Source organism: Heteronotia binoei, chromosome 3, assembly GCF_032191835.1.
Source record: "Heteronotia binoei isolate CCM8104 ecotype False Entrance Well chromosome 3, APGP_CSIRO_Hbin_v1, whole genome shotgun sequence".
NCBI classification, from domain to species: domain Eukaryota; kingdom Metazoa; phylum Chordata; class Lepidosauria; order Squamata; family Gekkonidae; genus Heteronotia; species Heteronotia binoei.
Window position 1 is genome coordinate 102,914,089 of NC_083225.1, and position 21,180 is coordinate 102,935,268.

The 21,180-nt window shown below is 40.6% G+C and overlaps 1 protein-coding gene across 1 annotated transcript in view; it reads left to right on the forward strand.

Annotated features, from left to right (window-relative positions):
• Nucleotides 1-21,180, forward strand: part of URB1 (URB1 ribosome biogenesis homolog) — an 85,697-nt gene continuing 64,517 nt past the window's right edge. The window contains exons 1-12 of the mRNA XM_060234325.1: nt 1-161; nt 861-1,000; nt 2,672-2,823; nt 4,735-4,867; nt 6,292-6,388; nt 7,582-7,667; nt 8,365-8,490; nt 8,942-9,072; nt 11,682-11,877; nt 14,612-14,749; nt 18,521-18,694; nt 19,477-19,612. Of these exons, the coding sequence (XP_060090308.1) occupies nt 14-161; nt 861-1,000; nt 2,672-2,823; nt 4,735-4,867; nt 6,292-6,388; nt 7,582-7,667; nt 8,365-8,490; nt 8,942-9,072; nt 11,682-11,877; nt 14,612-14,749; nt 18,521-18,694; nt 19,477-19,612 (1,657 nt within the window). The 5' untranslated portion in view covers nt 1-13. The remainder of the gene's footprint in view (nt 162-860; nt 1,001-2,671; nt 2,824-4,734; nt 4,868-6,291; nt 6,389-7,581; nt 7,668-8,364; nt 8,491-8,941; nt 9,073-11,681; nt 11,878-14,611; nt 14,750-18,520; nt 18,695-19,476; nt 19,613-21,180) is intronic.

A 21,180-nucleotide genomic window follows, 5' to 3' on the forward strand; every position in this document is an offset into this window, starting at 1 on the left:
ACCCGTGACGACCATGGCAGCCAAACGCAAAAGTCCGTCTGCAGCCAAAAGGCAGGAGCGTCTGCCCCCGCAGCCCAAGCGGGCCCGCAAGACAGAGGCAGCGGAGTTCTCCGGCACCCAGTTCAAGTCCATGCTGCGTGAGCCCAGTACCGCTATGAAGGGTGAGAGCGCGTGAAGGCGCTGTTGGGGTTTCCACGTGCTTCCTAGACAACGACTGTTGCTTCCTTTGCATTTCTTCCTCCTCCAGTAGATTCAATGCCTCATTAAGGAACTTAATCCATCCTGTCATTACTTCCAATCAGTATAGTCGAAAGGCTTTAAGAGTAATCAAGAATATTTACTGCCTTCTTGGCTGATGATGAACCTTGCATACAAGCAGGGGTAGTTATTCCAACTGCTTTTTATTGTAAACTTCATGCAGTATATGTATGCTGTATATGGATTATGCATGCATACACTGTAATTTGTGCATGATGTTCCAAAGTAAGATGAGGAAAGTGTCTATATATTGGTACTTCTGCACTTTCGGAATGCACTATTCTACATTCTTTGTTGCTCCTTTGAGATATTTGTTAGTCTATACTTGTGTAGGTCTTTTGCATGTCACTTTCCCCGTGCAACAATGGGAGCAATGAGGGGTCTAGTGGACAAGCATTAAAACTTGAAAAATTTCAAATCCTACCCCAGCCATAGATGACTAAGGAGCTTTGTAAACTAGGATTTTGCATTGTTCATCAATAAGCAAACTTGGCCTGCTTAATAGGCTGAGTAACTGTTTTGTTAACTATAGTTTGTTACAATGAGGAATGAAATAGCACACTTTCAGTAAAGAAATAAAAAATATCTTTGTTTTATTCCAGGTTTGGAAACATTCACATCAATAGCTAAATTGTTACCATCAGCAGAACAATATGATGTTGTGGAAGGATACATAAAAATTTCTGTTGAGTGTGCAGAAATTTTAAAACTTCTAGATGGTGAAAGGAGGCCAGAAAGTGAGGTAGGTATTTCACTTTGTGCAGCTGAATTTGCAGAATAGAAAGTGTATTAGCAGTGTATGATTTGCAGCATTAGGACAACAAATGAGAATAAAAACTAATCTGGTGCCAGGAGATTGTTAAAATAACATTAAACAATTGTCACATTTATGGGGTTTATTTGTGCAAAGTACTCTACACATCTGATCCTTCACAAAGCCTGTAAAAATAATCATTAATTTGCATGATTAGTGAAATCTATGCAATTGGTATCCATGCTTCTATTCTTCGAGGATGTGTATCTGTTGCCAGAATTCTGTTGCATTTTTCCAGCTGTAGATGTGCTTTATTTGTGATTCTTTCCTATATGCCACAACTATTGCTATTGGGATTGCTGGTTGAGATGTGGCTCCCCCTTCCTCACAGATTGTGCATGCCTATGCCATTATGTAATTTAATTTTGTTAAGAGTGAACCAGATCTGCATACTCAGAAGTGATCTGTGCAGCCAGTGTACGCATCCAAAGCTTTAAAAACAATGATGACAACAAAAATTCAAGGAGCAGAAAGGCTACTCTTATAGCTTGATTGGCTATTTCAGGTATTTTAAACATTATGATGAGTTACATTCCCAAGTGTGCCTGTGAACTACTGGTGTGGATGGGGTCTCTTGCCGTTTTCATAGCTCTCCCTCTTTAGTTTCATTCTGCTGTATTTCCAGGGGTCCTCCATCGCTAAGAAGCAGCTTTTAGGGTGGTGCAGAGAGCTATTGAAGAAGGGGAGAGGTAGGAAAGTTCTGTTCCATGAACAGAACTGAAACCCCTGTTTTAATTCCCTTCCTAGTTGTGAAGCCCCTGTGCCCAATTTGGCTGCAGCACCTACTCCTTTCCCCTCCCTTTTGAAAAGGTTGCAAATAGCAGCTTTGCTGATTAGCTCCCTAGGATGGGATATTATGTTAGTAGCCCTGGGAGTACTGCACTTAATGTAAGTGCTTTCAGCCAAAGCTTTCCTCTATACACAGCTTTCCCCTGAGTTATAGTTCTCTGCATGTGGGAGGGCTGTGAAAGGAGGAGAGATCCCCAGTGGTAGAGGATTCCTACACTATCATCTTAAAGAGAGTTGTGGTCTACTAAGTGCAGGGAAGTAATGGCCTTGGGAGAGAGTAACTCTGCTTAAAATGTCACTGTTGTGAGCTGCTGCTGAGGAAAGGATGCAATGGAGGGTGTGATCTTCACAAAAAAAATGTGTTGAGAGTACACATCATTAAACTGCCTTTGCCATTAAAATCTTTTTGTACATAATTACCAGTTTCCCTGCAATGGTGGGTTTTAAGTCTACTTTAATTAATACTTTAAAGTCTACTTTAACTTCCACAAATAAAATCAAGTAAATAAAATAAATACTTCAGAGTGTAATGATATGCAAAGATCAGGTTTAGTATTGGGATTTAGTGTGGTTGCAGCCTAGAGCTGCTGCTCCAAAGTAGCAAATTCTGACAATCTGTTTACTTACAGAACTTCTTTAATCAAAGCTTGGCCATCCTGCCTTTAATGTTCCAAGTTGACCATAATAGGAAACAATCAAAGCACATTTTGGAGCTTTCTTTCTAGTTTTGGTTCAGGGCTCCTCAGGTGACTTTGGCATTATTTAGTTTTTTTGTCTGTTTTTAATCTTAAAAACATTTGTATATTGCAGATGATGCTTATTTTTCAAGCTCTCGAAAGCATTTTGCTGCGAACAGCAAGTGATATTTCCCATTTTCATGCTGTGGGGATGAACATAGTAAAGAAGCTGATCAACAGCTACATGAGATTAATTTATGCTGCTCTGTATTCTGAAAATCATAGGTAAGTCCATTGTCAAATGTTTAATCACTAGCTCTTCATCTAAGAACAGCTTAGCTGCATCCCAGTGAATCAGACCATGGAATTAGACCTTGGAAACGATCAAATCCAGCTATTTCATTCTGCGAATGGTGCAGCCTTTCACTGGCTGATCATGTGTTGTGTCAGAAAAATGCTCCACCATTCCTAGAACAAAACTCTTGTGTACTACCCAATGTTCCAATAGATTTGATTTTAATTTTTAGTTGAGCTTTTCAGATTCTATTGCTACTTAACTTTTATATACCTTATTTAACTTTTAGATACCTTTAGGTATATTTTGTTTATTAAATACATTATGCCGCCTGATTTAAAAAGCCATCAAGGTAGCATTTTGCTGATGTTTCAGAGACCACTGTTACACAAGTAAAATACAATTTTTGTTTCTTTGTATTTTTCATCTCCTTATACTATAGTATAGTATAGTACTATAGCCCTGGGAGAGGTTGCCTAGCACCTGTATTTTAAAGTGATTGTATAAAAAAATGTAGTTTGGTTTCTTGGACAAAAAAAAAAGGTTTTGTTCTTGAAAAAGAAAATCCTCACCCTCATACTAATAGAAATATAATAATAAAGTACATAACTGGAAACGTGCTACTTTTTAATAGAACCCTGAAATCTAGTGTTTAGAGTAGGCCACCTCCCGCTGCCTAATGATAGAGACAGCACTAAGACCAACAGTTAATGGTGTTTAGCCTTTACGAGTTGTTTACAGATTTGGTTTTTAATTATCTGTAGTATCGAAACCATGGGTTTGTTTCTTTGTAATGCTGGTACTCATGCAGGCATATGGGGAAAATGATGGTGACAATTACCAATCAGTGGCAATCATTGGCTTTAATCTAGAAGGCCACTGGAGTGGAATGGGCTTTGTTCCAGACTTTCTTGACCCTCAGCCTTTGTACTGCATTGCAGACAGCTTTTAATATAGCTCTTGCACTGCAGCTCAGGAGCCTATGGACTGAGAAAGTAGGAGACATGGGCGCATTTTCTCCAGAAGTTGGTGGCTGAAAATCTTGGAAACATGCAAGACATCTACAAAACATTTTTTTTTGCTTTGCTATTGAGAAAAGTACTACTTTTTGATGAATGGTATTTTTAGTTCAAATGCTGAAGTATTTATAAACATTTATTAATAGTGTTTCACTGTTGCCAGTGTATAGTTTCTCTTTTGCTAACACTATGGTTAGATACCTTGCTGTAGGTATGCTTTGTTGAAAACATCCTGCAGCTCTAGTTCACCTCAAACCTGTTTGCATTGCAGAGTCTGATGTCCTTAGACATCCTTATCCAAGTTTATGCTCTGATATGGGACATGTCATGTCATTTGGTAGCAAATTTTAGAAATGGGTTAATAATGATGCTCATTATTTTTAGAGCAGTCTAATAGCTTCACATTCATTTATCCAGGTAATCCTCAGAAGAAAGATACTGTCCCATTTTCGCAGATGGAGGGCTGAGTCTGAAAGAGTATGGCTTGGTTAAGGCTACCTGGGAAGTAAATGCCCAAAGTGTAGAATTGAACTGCTTGTTACTTTGGTTGCTTTTGAAAATCAAATTATATAATTTTAAGAAAGTAAGAGCAGCTAAAATTCTGTCTTTATTAAAGAAGTGTGAGTCTCCTTCTTGCAGTTTAAAGTAGTTATACTTGTTTAAGACTATCTTTCATTACTTATTCATTCTACCCTTTTATATATGAGAGAAATGGGATATGTGTTATATAGTAAATAAGTTGCTAAATGTCTACTGCCTTACTGACATAGCTGCAGCCTTCATCACTTTTACTTCAAAAATGTAAGTTCTTAATTTTTTCCACTGGTTTGTTTGCCAACATATTGCTTAAATAGCACCTTCTCTCTCATTCTATTCATGCAGAATGTCTCGCCAGTGCCTCACTTTGCTATCAGCAATGGTGACACAAGGACCAGATGCTGCAAGGGATGTCTACAGCCATTTTGATTTCAATAATAAGTTCTTGTCTGGGTTAGTAAAAAAGAGAGATTATAAGGTAAGAAAAAACATGTACAGTGAGTGAACAGTGATGACTCAACAATGTTGATTCTCTGTAGCTTTCAACACACTACTTCTCTGGTGTTGCTGCTTCCATTATTGCATTACAGTGTTTCTTGTACAGAGGTTTTGACCTTTAAAGGCCTATGCAGACTGGGACTAACATATCTGTGGGACCATCTCTCCCACCATGTCCCTCAAACGGTTTTATGATCCGCTGATCTCAACCAGAGCCAGAGCTTTTTCAACTGGCCTGGTGGAAAACTCTCCCAAGTGAGATTACATTTGATATAGTAAAGGAACTGGAAGCCCTTGTCTGTTTCCAGGGCCACTTCAGTCGACTCTCCAGTAAAGAAGTGGATAAGATCCTAGTGGCTCTAAGGCCCACCACATGTCCCCTTGACTCCTGTCCATCCTGGCTAGTTAAAGCTTGTGAGGATGGAGTTTGGCCCCCATGGGAGATATTATCAACTTATCTCTTTCTTTAGGGGTATTCCGGGGGGTTGGGGTTAAAGGAGGCAATGGTCTGCTGTTTAAAAAAAACCCATTGTTGGACTCTGCGGTCCTTGCCAGCTACCACCTGATCTCATACCTACTGCCTTGCTGATATTGGGATATAGGGACTGCTTTATAGTGGTTTTCTTCCTTTCTCCATGGTTGGAGACGTGGGGGAGAGGATGTCCTCTCGCTACTGCTTGAATGCGGGGTGCCAGAGGGGGTGATCCTTTCCCCGATGTAATATCTACATGCATCCCTGTGCCCAATTGGTCTGGGGGCTTGGGCTGGGTTGTCACCAAAAGAGCCACATTTACTTTCATCCCTAGCTTGAGGCCTGTAACCTCAGAGACACTCCCGCAAACCTTACTGGGCCATGGGCTTTTTCAGCTTCCTGAAAAATGAGTCAGCTGCCACTTTGGAGCACCGAGCAACAAAGTCATCAGTGCCTTTGTATATATGCCCAGACTGACCACAGTGAAGGTAGCAGCACTAGTTAATATGCATGTAAAAGGAGGATATTGGGAAAAAGGGGAGGTAACCAATGTTCCCTCTAAGCTGCAGAGTCTTGTGAGCAAAAATTCTACTTTGTGAGCTATTGGCATTAAAGTCGTGAGCTACTGCATAGATTAGTGTGCTCTGGGGTCATCGTTCCTGAACTAAGACAAAAATGTGTGAGCTGGAGGCTAAAAATCTGCGTGCTAGCTCATGTTAACTAAGCTTAGAGGGACCACGAGGTAACCCACCTGAGCTAATATATATGGTGAGTATAGAAATGGTAACCCACCTGAGCTAATATATATGGTGAGTATAAAAATAGTTTTAATGGTTAATAGACAATGAATTGTCTGCTTAAAATTGCAAACCCATTCCTTAAATTGACATTTGCCTAACATATATTCTGAATGTCTTTTAATGATTATCTAGGGCAAGCCTGATGTCCGTATGGCATACATACAGTATGCTCTCTCCTTCTTAATTACTGGTGACAACATGACCCTGGTACACATTCTCGAGTTAAAAGGTATTTGACAAGTATTCCCCCCCTCCCATTAAAGGCCTAAATCACTCCTTCTTTTATTAAAATGTGATGCTGATAGTTGGAAGAAGAGTGTTCTCATAGAATTAGAAGGTACCTTCGGGGTCATCTAGTCCAGCCCCTGCACAATGCAGGAATTTCACAAGTCCTTCCCCCCTACACACACCTGCTCCAAGCCCAGAAGATGGCAAAAAAACAAAACAAAGCCATTCCAGGATCCCTGGGAAAACTGGCCTGGAAAAAAAATTGCTGCTTGACCCCAGAGTAGCAAACCGTGTTTCCCTGGGCATTTAAGAAGGGGCCATGAGAACTAAACACTGATGCAACCCTTCCTGCACTCCTTCTCATGGTCTACCTAAGAGAGGGGAACTGCAAGGGATCAAAAAGAGCACCCACTTGTCTCCTTTCCCTATGCTGTAGAGCTGGCAGCATTGGCTCCACCACTAATTCACTTCAGCACAAATGGAGAGGGCAAAGGACTCTTTAACCTTTTCCTTCCACTGTGAATGGTACCAGAAGCTTCAGCAGAGACATTCTCATGCCTATTTCCTTGAGCTTTATCCCACCCATTGAAGTCAGCAGTTGAGAAGCCTCTGTCACTGTTCACGGAGAGGAGTGCAGGTTATGAAAAACCTTTATCTTGTGTCTTATAGTTTGTAATTTAAGGCCTAGTTTAAACATAACACTGACTACATTAGAAGTACATGTCCAAGGAGACTTTGTATGCACAAGGTCCCTCTGAAGCTCTTAACTGTGTAGAGCAGTTATGCAAAGTCCCATGGGTCAATCATTTAGCCTCAGCCAGTGCTGCATTAAAATTGGACATAAGTTGTATATTGTTACTATTCTCTCAAGGGAAGAGCCCTTTGTCTTAGCTAAATCCAGGTGAAGTGACTCAGTGCATTAATGGGCCACAATGGAATTGGGGGCCAAACTGCAGGATAGATAGGAGGCAGATTGAGCCTTCAAACTGCTGGTTTTGTGTGTCTGTATTATATCTGTGTCATAAAAAGTAAGTTCCTAATATTAGCCACCCTTTACATGTGTCCATTGTGTATTCTGGACATTGCCACTTATAACACAATTCATACTCTTTTATGCACCAGTGACATTGATTTCATTTTTCAAAATACTTTGTCTTCTGGTTATAGTTTGTAATGTTTTATATTGTTTTGTAGATTTCATTCCTGATATTTTTAGAACTGGACTTAAGGAAGATAGAATTTCTACAATTAGCCTTCTGCTTTCCACATTGACAACAAAGGTATTAACTTTGAAATGGTTTTGTCCTCCAATTTTGTCTTTTATTTCTGAAAATAACTTTGCTTTGGTTTTCCAAAGAATCTCCCATTACTGGTTGCTGCAATGCTTGACTGCAGTTTAGGTTTATCATTGTTTCTGTTATAAACTGTTTGTTGGGTCATAAAGCACTCTAAGAGATGGAACCTATAATAAAATATGCTTAAGTTGGCTTTCTAGGCAACCAGAACATTGATACTGCATATCAGTTAGGAAACTGAATACTTTATACGCATGCAAACATGCTTTAGATTTAGGTAGTTGTGATGTAGGCCTTCTCTCTCTATAAATAAACTGGAATAAAATCTTTTTCTCATGACTTCTGTCAAGTGAGCTATTGTTTTTGGGATGGGGGCATGGGCTCAGTGCTAGAGCATCTGCTTTGCATGCAGGATGTTCAAACTCCAGCGTTCCCAGTTTAAGATCCTTTGGATTCTCTTCCAAAAAGTATCTGATTAATATGAATCTTGCTGAAATCATACTTAACAGAAATCTCTTTGGGCCTGTGTTCTGGCCTCCATCATGCCCTTGGATTGCCTTTGTTGTGGGAACTAGTTGTGTAGTTTCTGGTTGGGAGGCGTTTTGTTGCATTATATGAGAGAAACAAGAAGATAAAAGTGAGAATGTTTTTGAAATTGTGGAAACATTGTTGCCATTTGTAGGTGGTTCACAACAGAAGTATCAGTAAAACCCAGAAGGTGCGCTTTTTTACTGTAGATGTGTTGAACCACATTGCTTCACTCTATCGCTGGAATGGAATCACTGATGTCAGCACTGAAGATGTTAAGGTATATCTCTGTTGTATTGTCTCTAGAAAGAAAGACTTGGCCCTGTCGCTGTGATGAAATCATTTTGTAGGAGTAATTGTAATCTGTACTGATTTGGGTGCATGTGAATTGAGGGTGGGTGCAGTAGGCAGATTTGTCCAGTGAGCAATGGCACAGACTGTGTAGAAATACAAATGCAAGGGGATTTGTTCTCAACTTTCTCCTCTCTGACTATGATAGGAATATATTTTTCCTCCCTCTGTACATGCTTGTGCAGTATCTATGTTTATCATGTTCTGCTGCTTTCTTTTAGGCCCTCCCTTGTCTTATTTCCCAGTTTGAAAAAAGTGCAGCAGGGATGCACACACTGATCCTTGAAACTGCTTTACTTGTGTACTAACCCCCCCACCCCAAAAAACCCCCAGTTAAACCTTAATTAACCCCCCTTTCCTGTTCTTTTGGTTCTTCGCAGGCTACCCAGGACCCTGAAGAGGCAGGGAAGGTTATAGTAAGGGAAATGGTTCATAACTTTTTAATGGACCTGTGTTGTTCTCTGAAACATGGCATTAACTTCTATGATCCAAGCCTTGGCACAGCAGGCAGGTAAAGTATTCAAGTTGTGCAGGTGCTTAAGATATTTAGGCTAGAGGTTAATTATTTGATTCTGAATTGAGGTATTTTCTTCAGTCTTGTCTGATGAATTGTGGGCTGGAATAGTGGACCCCATCTTGTAGCCTTCACATAAAGCTAAGCCGAGTGGGGATAACAGTAAGACTTTCATATCCCAGCCTTACTCAGAGGCACAATTTTTAAGGCTGGCCAGGATCACATATACTGCATTTATTACCACACTTCTGCACTGGGCTTGGCAGTACATGGGGGTTCTGGCAGCTTTCTGGCTATCATCCCATGCTTTGCTTTGTTTCTCCAGCTTCCTGGCAAGTGCTTACACAGTGGTCACTGTGGCCTGCATAGAAAACTGAAAGGCATTTGTCTGTGGATTCTGGGTTCTTGCTTTGAATTAAAGAGGATAGATTTTTAAGAATGCATTTTCCATGCTGGACAATAATTGCTGTTATCAAGGCTATCTGAAGATTCAGTATTGTGTATGCAGCCAGTAATCCTTTGAGGGAGAATTGTTTACCATTTTACCTTAGGAATGGTCTTGTGGAAAAAATGTTTAAAGGAGAAGGTGGAAAGGTAAACAAGGTTTTTACTCAAGCATTTTGTCATAGAAGTGGGGATATGTGCTTGGTATATCCTGAGCCAAATAAAAAATACCTTATACATATCTGATTCCAGATAGACTAGTGTTTCTCAACTTTTTTCCGACCGTGGCCCCCTTCCGACCTTGTTTCCTTCCTGTCTGTCCTACCGGTATAAAGGTAGCTATTTTATATGCCAATAAAGGTGTTGTACTTGAAGGCAGCTATTTCAATGTTTTGTTGTAAATAGCCAAGGAACAAATGAGTATAAACAGCCACACAAAATGCACACATGCAGTTCTTATTGGGAAACTGAAATTTACAAATTTACAAAAAAAATACCCCACAAAAAGGGAATACAACACCGCTAATAAACAACAATGTTCACATACAAGGGAGAACTAAGCCTCTACCACTGTTGCACAAGATTACAACGATGCAAAAATCCATAGTTGCAAAAGATGCATAGAAGTTCAATGAAAAAAGTCATGTGTTAGGTTTTCAGTCCTCTGAAGGTACAAATTGTATTCCAAAACAAAATCTGTTTACATGCAGAGACAGCATGTGGTCACAGCTTCAATAAAACTTTTGCTTGTCATTCCTTTCCAAGGTATCAGCCCAAGACCAATGTTATCACATCACAGGACAATAAATCAGCCCAAGAGAAAACTGCAGCATGACAAGGATTTACAGCTCTCTGTCGTAATCTGCCATTTCAAAAAATCTTTGTCAAAACTCCAGTATTGCATTCAAGAAAAAGTTTACATGTAAAGCAGTACCAATCTTTGTTGGCATATAAAATAGTTAACATCCATTACGAACATTCACAGCAACAATCAAAATACAAACTGATAGCCAATTAACATAAGTATAAGGAATTTTTATACCTAGAATATCAAATATGTAGCTTTATAAGAAAATCTGGAGTCCTTTGGGCCTCCCACTAACTCTGGGAAAATTGTGGGGTTTTTTCCTTATATGGAATATCCCTGCTCTTTATCTCCCCTAGTGGACTCAGGGTTGCACTTGCATGAAGAAACGGCACCCCACACACTGTCTCTCCTGTTTTCTTTTCTCAGTCACTTCTCTGTTTTCTTCGCTTCTCACTTCCCTCTGTGGCCCCCTAATCTAGTACCGTGGCCCCCCATTCATTCAGATTTTACCTGTGCCCCCCTTGGAATGTCCTGGGGGGCCATATGGCCCCAGGTTGAGAACCACTGCCTTAGACAATCTGATTCAGCTACTGAAAGAGCCACACCTGAATAAAAGTAAATATTATTTGGCTTTTATTCAATGCGGCTAGAAAGCATTTAAAGAGACCACGGTCTTTCTAAAATGCCTTCAGTCCACTCCACTGAGTTGTGCTTCTGCAATACCAATATTGGGATTCGGGAATGCCAATATTTTTTGGTTCCAATGGACCTGAATTTAAAAAACTAAACTTTTTTTTTGCACAGCCCTAGTTAGAGGATCACAGAATGTTTTGGGAAGGAGGAGCAGACTTGTTATTTGTAACTAATTTTAGCCATACCTTGGTTATCAGTCATCTGTTTTGAGTCCTGTTCTCTGCTAATATATTGCTAACTTCTAAATGTCAAGAACTCTTTCTTGCAAATGAATATTATATATATATGTGTGTGTGTGTGTGTGAATTTATTTGTGTGAATTCAAATTTTAATGATTAATTTCAGTGGCTTATGAAATTGTTAAATTATGTTGAATTGTGTAAAAACCCTTGTTTGTAACAGAAGGGACTGTACAATGTCTTGCTGTTATGAACATAAAACCAGGACCACAATAACTTGATCAAAATCTTCATTCAGAGTTTTCCATGTCAGTGGCAGGCTGAGAAGAATCCAATCCCTTATTTCTAATGCTTCTTTTTATCTGCTTCTGAATAGTCTGTGGGCCATAATGAAGACTAATACTGTTAGCATTTTGTGTTATGACTGTAAGTTGACAGATGTCATCATGATGCTTATCTTTCCCACTGTCTGTTTTTATTAGAGGAGGGAATTTGGTGCTTCTGCGCTTTCTCCTGTGTTTAAAGACTGCTGTGGAAGATGAGATGGTTGCTGACCTTATGGTGAACATTTTCAAAATATGCCCAGATTTACTGAGCAGATTCTTTAAGGAATCTCAGTATTCTTTTGTTCCCAGACTGAAATCAGCTTGGCTGGACAATATGAAATTGTTAAAGAAGGTAAGAACTATACAGATTGTTTACAGATATTCTATTTCATTAAGATCACAATAATGTATAGTAAAGGCCCCCCAGGTGAACATCTTGTATTTTTTGAGAATAGTAAATGAGTTTGCCTTAGTTCAGTGCTTGTTCATGCATTACTTATTGGAGATAAATCTCTAACTTGCAAGATTCATGGGCTCTCATGAACTCTTTCACAGCCCCCCCTTTAAGTCACAGATGACTTGAGGTGACCCCATAGTTTTCAAGGCAAAAAACCTTAAGAGGTGGTTCTCCATTGCCTGCTTGTGCATAACCCTGGTGTTTCTTGGAGCTCTCCCATCCAAATACTAGCCTCTGCTTAGCTTCCAAGAACTAACAAGATTGGGTTAGCCTCAGCTATCCAAGTCAGGGCACTACAAGAAGGAAATATTTTCTGATCCATGCTGTACTGTATTTATTTGAACTAGGTGTCTCCCTCAGACAGAAATCCCCCATCTCTGAAAACAACTGCATTATTTTGTTTACTTCTGTTAAGTCTGGAAGAGATAAGATGCAAAGCAATGATGCCCATGACCATTGGAAACCTTAGCAACATCTTTTTAAAAATAAAAGCTAATAAATTTTGGATTTTATATCATGTTCTTTGCTTTTACATTGCTTGTGTAGAATACACATATACCTGTGATTAAGCACAAAGCAAGGCAGAGTAAAGGGCATTTTATGCTCTTGCCCCTTTTCTGTAAATAAACTGCTATTATCTGCACTGGGTTCTTCAGAATGACTGTATTAACTGGGAATAGAATATGCTTGCTGTATTTTTTTTTTTTACTTTTATTTAATTCCTGCAACAGAGTCTGTGCCAGAGTTCTGTAGAGACAGTTGTGGGACTTGGCTCTTGATAAAAGCTTCCTGAGCAGATATGTATTTAGTGCTGGATATTTGGGGGGAAATGTTTAAAAGAAAGTAATCAAATTTCAACCTAAGTTAAATACAACTAATTGAATTGGATTGACATTGATGGCATATGCTTGATTCAGAAAGGTAGCAATTTTTTTTTAAACATTAAATTAATTTTATTAAGAAACTCTTTGACTTTGGAGAAATTATGTAGCAGTGGCTGAATTATGAACTGTCTGAAAAGTACAAGTAGCTTTTATATTAATAAAGATACTCAGATGTAGTGTTTAGGGTATTTTAACAGGAAGAATTTAAGTATCATTTTTAATGTAATACATACTCTAGAAAGATGAAAGCTAAATGCTGAGGGTGAAAGATTTTAATTTAATTATACTACTTGTTTAACCTACAAGCCTTGACCTGTTTTGGCTGCACATATGCTAAAATTGGAATCATACAGCTAAGATTAGCATGAAGATGAAATACAGTGAAAGGCATCCTTTTAAAAAAAATCTTGTAAAATTTCGTTGAACATAGCCTGGAAAAAATAGAAATAGGAAGTAAACACAAAGGTATTTGAAAAGGTGGTAAATATTTAGCTGATCTGGGAGAAAAGTAGATGTATGAAACAGTAGGCTTTGGAGTCATAAAAGGTGTCTATCCTTCCCGTGTGCTTCTTGGGAAAAACATTTTAGCAGTACATACTGTTCATTGCTACATGAATAACAGGCTGTTTAGACTTTTGGTCTACAATGTTCCTTTTCAAGTTTATATGTCATTAATCTGACTCCACAATACAGTGAGTAAAAATATATTATGAACAGTTTAAAAAAGATCATAAAATATAAAACTATAAAATAGCAAAAATGTCAGGGATAAGTCACTGTGGTGTGGGATCTGCTGTATAGTTAGCAATTTTCCTTTATTTCACACAAAATTGGAAAGAAACTAATGAGTGGCTTGGCTCAGTGGTAGAGCATCTGCTTGGGAAGCAGAAGGTCCCAGGTTCAATCCCTGGCATCTCCAAAAAAGGGTCCAGGCAAATAGGTGTGAAAAACCTCAGCTTGAGACCCTGGAGAGCCGCTGCCAGTCTGAGAAGACAATACTGACTTTGATGGACTGAGGGTCTGATTCAGTATAAGGCAGCTTCATATGTTCATATGAGTGCAGTGTATGTATGCTATTACTTTAGGGGAGGAATTCTATTTGTTGTCATAGCTGCCGCAACCTGAAGAAAAGTTTTGAACTACAACCAACTGCAAGTGGCATTCTGCCCTAATGAAGTGAGGCTGTGTTATTTAGCTACACCATGTGTACAAATCCCTTCAAAACTTCTCAGGCTACACCTTGAGCCAGGAATGTACATGCCCATTTATGTTGGCATTAGGAAGATGCCATGAATGGTTCTTCTTTGGCCATCCAGCTTGTTTACCTAGCACTATTGGTGCTATATGGAGATTTTTTGCCTACCATTTAGCATTGTTGATTTTTACTCTGACACAGGGGCCTTCCAGTGCCAGATCAAGGGGAAGATGACCTCTTAGGAGCCTGGCCTTGTATACTGTGCTCACTGCTGTTTTAGAGAGCTATTGCTTGGTGTTTAATGATGGTTTAAAAGCTATACTTTGATTATCCTAATTCTATTGGCCAAATTCTTATTTTAATGGAAGCAGATAACATCTGCTACTTGTTTTTAAATTCCAGACAATCTTTCTCCTCTGTGGAATTGGACATTCTGTACTTCTTTATTATCTTTTAGCTAATACCTTCTTTGTATTGGTTCTGTCGGGTCGGACTCAGTGGCGCAAGATTATAGTCATACCACCTAAAAGCATGTTTTGTTTAATTTCAGATCTATGAGGCTCAGCCAGAGGTTTCCAACTGTTTTAAAACTGCAGAATTTATTCCACTTCCTAGATTGCTTTCCATGGTGATGGTGACAAGTGTTCCAGCAGTATGCAATAAAGCAATGTTCACCCAGGGATTAAATGTAAGCGCTTTTATCATCTGTATATGTATGGGGAGGAGGGGTCTTCCTGAAACAGCCAGGGAACTGGCTGCTCCAGAGGTCTGCCATGAAGTGCATACTTCTTCCTTGCTCTCGGGAGACCTGAGCTTTCACCATAGCCCACAAAAGACTATATCCTCCATGAGGGAGAAAGTTGGCCATTCTCAGCAATCATTTGGGAATGACTGCTTCTGGGTGCTCCACATAGCCCTTTTGACCCTTTGAAGGGTGGCCTGCCTTTATGTCTCATCCATGTCAGCACAAGTGCAGGGAACCTTTCTTGGAGGGGCCTCCTACTCCCCTCCACTTATCCCTGCTGAGAGGGAGTAGGCCTCTTTTTCCTCCTTCTGGCTGACACTCTTGTCTCCAGTGGCAACATACTGAGGTGCACCCTTTGCAGATGACTGAAGAGGGCAGAGGGGGACAAGTGCTGGGTGGATTTGCACTCCTCCAGACATGCGCATGGCACACCGGGCACTCTATCACACAGGGGTCACTGGGAAGTGTGCAGAAATGTTTCCAAACTGGACCCAAAATTGGAGAAGATGGGAAGCACAGCTGCTCTCTGACACTGGGCTGGGAGGGGATATGGAGGAGTGTACTTGAGGGGAGAGCAGCAACAGGGAGTTGGATGGGGAGGATGCTCCACCCCCCCCAAATCACTGCTGTCAGATTCTGCTTTCTAAAGAGTGTTAGCAACTGCTGGTATTTCTGGACAGTGCTAACAACTCTTTTGTCTCTGCAGAGAGCCCCATGAACAGATATGGGGAAGGAGGCTCTGCGACCCTTGGTGATGCTCTCCTAAGGCCAGGTTCCAGTGGCCTGGCAGGATGGGCTTGGGGCCTGTGATATACCGGGGATGGAGGACTTCTTTCCCCACAGCAAGCATCCTTCACACCCTCATGGCACAATGAGGTGTTCAGATTCAGGGGTGGGAGGGTATAAATGTGGATGACTTTTTTGGGTGGTGCATAACTGGGACTCCAGAAATGTAATCTGCCCCCAGTTTGGAGAGATCGTAAAGGAATGGGTGGCAGGGTGAGATTCCCTGTGTGCTTGGTGTGTGCAGCTTGCAGGTGGTCCATTCTATACACTTTTAAACTGTGCCTGATTCTAAGCATTGGAATCAACTACCTAGGGAGGTGGTGAGTTCACCCTCACTGGCAGTTTTCAAGCAGCAGCTGGACAAACATTTGTCAGATATGCTCTAGGGCTTAGGCTAATTCTGCATTGAGCAGGGGTTGGACTAGATGGCTTCTATGGCCCTTTCCAAATCTGATTCTATTGGTAGTCCTATTGGGTTTACAGTGCCACCTTGGCACCAGTTCTGCTGGGCACATTGCACTGGTTTTGCTGTGTTTGCAAAAATGCCCCCATTCAGTTTCTGCTGCAGAGATACTGTTCTACTGAGCTTTTTTTTTTTGCTTTTCCTCCATCCATTGGTAACTATGGGGGATTGGGGCACCTTCTTTGGGAGGCAGTGACTCATACCCCATAAATCCAATTCTCATCAAATCTGGAAGGCAGGTAAAGGAGAGTAAACTGGAGATCAGCTGTGGGTTTGGTGTCTCAGCTTGTGCAAGGTCCATTCTATATACTTCTGAACCTGCACTTGATTTCCCCAAAAAGCACTTTCCTGGGGGCACATTCTTTTATTTTTTGGGGGGGTCATAACTTGGATCCCATAAATCCAATCCTCACCAGAGTTGGAGGCCAGGAAGAGGAGAGTCAGCAGGAGATCCTTTGCGAGTTTGGTGTCTCTAGCATGCTGAGGGAAGGGGTTCTACTGCCTTATGAATTGGTTTGTCTAGCGTCAAAAAGTTTGTGACAGTCTGTGGTTTGTTAGCTGCTCATGCCACAAACTGAACCACATTTTCACAGTTCATTCTCCTCCCTGCACTTTGCTCTTCTCTGCTATTAAGGCCTTCACATTTGGCCCTGCTGGTGGATCTCCTGATTGCACGTGGGGTTTGGCCATTGTGCGACACGTGTTGGACTGGATGAGCCCCTGGCCTGATTCAACATGGCTTTGCTTATGTTCGTATATTCTAAGACTTGATATCTCTGTTCCAACCAATTCCACTTCTTCTGTATTGTATTCCCACATTTTCACTTCTAGCTTAAAGGCAGCTCCTGCTCCAAATTGGAATAGCTCTAGTCAATTTGTTGTTGTTGTTATATCGTTAACCTGTAATGTTTGTCTGTGCCTTGATTTAGCATTTCCTAATATTTGCTTAAGATAAGCCTCCCCACTTTTGTACCAAATGCCTTAATAAAATTCTATATATTCCTCTTAAAATCTTTAAATCAAGTTTCTGTCATCCTTTTCCCATTGAAAACTTGCTATATCTCTTTAGGTGAAACATCCCAGTTTCCTGCTCCCTGCACAAACACACAAACTAATTCCCCACTGCAGCCTGAACACGACAGGGTGTGAAAAGTGCTTTGTATGCTTGGGATGACTTTAGAAATGCTTATAGTAATAGCTGCTGTGATTCCTTCTCTTTAAAGCTTAGAAGTTCCATGAATTTTTAAAAAATTTCTAAACAAAATTAAAAAAAAAACTTTAGTTCAAAGAGTACTAGATTTCTCTAATTTAATTTTTTAAGGAATGGAAGCAGCGTCTAGCCTTAGTCATGAAGTCATGGGTTGTATTTCCACCTTTACTTCTGACTGGTTGTATAGCTTTGTAAGATTTGCTGTCTTATTTGTTGTTTGTCTTACTGTATATAAAATTGGATATCCGGTCCAGGTATAGTGAATCTTCCAGCTACTATCAGTCCCTATGCACTTGTGTGAGCTTGGCTCATACATATACAGGGATTCTAGGACTGTGACCCAGAACAATGTGTATGTGTTGGGGGAGTCTGTGTATCATAGACCATCAGAATGGTGTTGTAGATAGGATAACAATGTAAGGAAAGCCCTGTTGGATCAGACCAGTGGTCCATCTAGTCTAGTTTTTTGTCTCACACACTAGCCAGCCAGTTCTTAGAGTTCTGACAAAAGGCTATTGAGGCTGAGGTTGGATTGTACTGTGAAGACTTGGGTTCATACCCACTAAGCTAACTGGATGACCTTGGGCCAGTTATCATCTGCCCCAAAGTTTATTGTGAGTAAGGGAGATCTATGTAAATTCCCTTGGACTCCTTGGAACTTGAAATTCTGCAAGAGTGCTGCTGAATGAAACCCCATGAATTGTAATTATGTATTGACAACTGCTGTGTACTAAGGGTAAAAACAAAAGAAATACACTGGGGCACAAAGCATGGCTTGGACATTGTCCCAGTGAGGCTTTGCTAATGAATCTCCAAAAGTCCAACTAGGTACACAGTTATAAGAAGAATTAAGGGACATTTTACAATATGAGGTGGTCTTTAGGAAGTTTTATTAGCCAGTTATGGAATAATATATTGAAACTGTCTGAGCCTCTTGAGTCGTTGCTAGTTTACTTCATAAATTTTCATTATAACAAATGAAGGAATATAGATGAGCTATTTCTTTTAATATGTGTACTGAGCTCAGTTGGTACCCATGGCACATTCTCAGTTTAAAAAAAGAATGTGATGCATGGTGGGAGAAAAAATGCGATGGAACCAAATTAAGTCTCTGAAACATAAGCTGGAAGGTAGCAAAACATATAATTTAAGTTTTCTTTCCAGTAAATTCTTGTCAGTAAACTTGAATATTGAGTTTTAATGGGAAGATAAGGTAAAAGCAAAATAACAGTTTAACACTCTTTTAAAATTTTAGATAGCAAGTAAAACAGTGAGATATACAATCTGCTCACTTCTGTCAACAATCCTGAAAAGAACACTAAAAAACATTGAACATTGTCTGAATGAGAAAATATGGGAGAAGTCTGATGTCTACACTCCATCTATGCTGCAGGAATTTGTTCAACAATACAGGGAAGCATTGAGCAAGGTACAAAGTAGTGAAACTGTACAGAATCACAATTTGTGTTACAGGAAATGCCTCAGTATGCTCAAGATCTAGTCTGTTTTTGTATTGTAGAAGCTAAACACTCGAAGGTATTCTATTGAGGTTTTTCCATATTAAATAATATTGGTGTGATTTTAAAGCCATGATGCTTAGAATATTAAGAGACATTTTGTTGTGGAAGACACTAAAACAGTGTTCATGTTAAACCCCTTGGGAGACTTCAAGAACATCTGATTGTGCAAAAAAAGCACATGATCAGTGGGTTCGGGGAATTACACACTTGACCTGAAATTATATTATTAGAATAGTACAGTACATGAACTGATGGCTGTAGTGTATTATTATAAGTGGAATAAAGGTTTTCTGAGTTCCTGAGGTGAAACTGACGTTCCTTGAAGCCTTGAATGTCTGCAAGGGTAGTGAAAAAACTAAGGAACTCTTGAATTAACCAGACTTTTCTGAAGTAAACTGATATCTAAGAAATTTTTTAAAACAAAAATCAACACCCCCCTCTCCCTTCCTAGTGCAATTTAAATTTAGTTCTGGATATTGTATTTTGGGTTAACTAAAGCAGCATTCCACAGATGAACCTGTTTTGAGTTCAAAATGTTTGATATCTTGTTCACAAAAGTTAACAGTGGGCAACCTTTTATGTGTAGGAAATGATCCATCTCTTTTCCTGTGTTTCTGTTTTGTAAATAATCTTTTATGAAAGGATTGTATAACTGTTCATTAGCTGATGCTAGCCTTTTTCAAAAACCTAGCTTTTACCAGACATGACTAACATAATAGCAGTCTGGCAGTCGCTTCTAAAGCAAGAAAAGGAACAGGTTGGACAGGGAAGGGAAGAAGAAGATGCTGCTTCCATGGTGGAGGAAATTACTGAAGTTGTGGAGCATGGTGAGAAAATTGTATTAATCTTAACTGGCACATGTGTGAATGCTGTCTATTAATGATTCATATCTATGATGCTTTTGTGATGATTTACAGTTCCTCGGTTCTGTCTTTTGATTAGCTGCTGATGACTTCTTGTGTGGGGAAGGGAGCATTTATGTTTTTTTAATGGCATCTGAGAGCATTCTTACAGCTGAGTTCTTGTTTGATGGTCCTTCATGACTTGTCTTACAAGAGTCATGGACTGCCCTGTATGTATTCTCCAATTCTGTGCACATGCCGAACTTGTACTGGATGCAAAATTCAGCATTTGAAAATCTTCACTTGAAAAAAAATTAATTCTGGCCTTTATAGCAGTAAAAATAGGCTTGATTAAATTTCAGAAAATGGTGCAGGAATTCTCTTGAAGAACTGGGGACTGGACGGTTGGGTGACTCTTTTTTTTTGCCTGATTTCCATTCTCTCACTTGTGTCTTAAAATGCTTTCATATCATCAGGAGAGTACATTATGCAAAATAAGCAAACAGCTGCTTAATCTGCATAATTGATACAACTAGAAAAATCCTAGTTTTCTTGATCCAATTGCTTCATTTTATATTTTGTAATATAATATTATATTTAAGGGCAGAATACATGCTGTCTTGCCCAAGTATTATACAAACAGTCTCTGCTTTTCATAACACGGGGGTTGGGAACGTACGGCTCCAGGGCCACATGCGGCTCTTTCATGACTTACTTTTGGCTCTTTGGCCGGCTGACTGGAGCAAGGAGGAAATGTCATTGCGGGCTCGCGCTGTTCTCTCTGCAGGAGTGTTTCTGGCTCGCAGCGGCAGCGTGTAAGGGAGGGGGGAACTCTCACGAGGTTTGGGAGCAGGGGGAACTCTCGCAAGGTTTGGGCGCAGAGCATCGTTGGAGTAGCGCATTTTGGGACTGCCTGACTGGAGCGAGGAGTTGTGCGTGGCGGCAAAAAGGAACATTCAAATTCGGGATCCCGCTTAAGCTGCGAGCTTTGCTGGGACTTTGGCTAGAAGTTAGAGCCGTGCCGCGGGGGGTGAAAGCAGTGGGGGGGAAGAGAGAGGGAGAAAAAGGAGCATCTCTGGAGAAGGGATGGTGGTGCTGGCGCGACTCCTCCTGCTGCCGGGCTCCTGGGCGGGCAGCACCTGAGAGCAGGCGGGCGGGGGGTGCCTCCCACTCCTTTCCCTCCTGCTGCTGGGCTCCTGGGCGGGCAGCACCTGATGGCAGACGGGTGGGGGGGGACCTATCTCTCCTTTCCCTCCAGCTGCCGGGCTCCTTTCCCTCACACGCAAGGGTGACGGCAGTGAAGAGGGATGCCCAGGGTGCGCAAGAACATCGCCTCCTCAGAGGGCCCGGCCGCCTCCCTCCCTCCTCCCATCTCCCCTCCCCCCGCTCTGGACCCAGGCGGTGTTTGGCCCTGGCCTCCTTCGGGAGTTAGAAAATAAAGGTCAATCTCCCCCGCCCTCCCCCTTTCCGCCTTATTTATAGAGGAGGTATATGAATATAAAGGAGCTTCTTTCTTCCCTCTCCTGTTTTTTAAGGTTTTTGGAGTCCGAGCT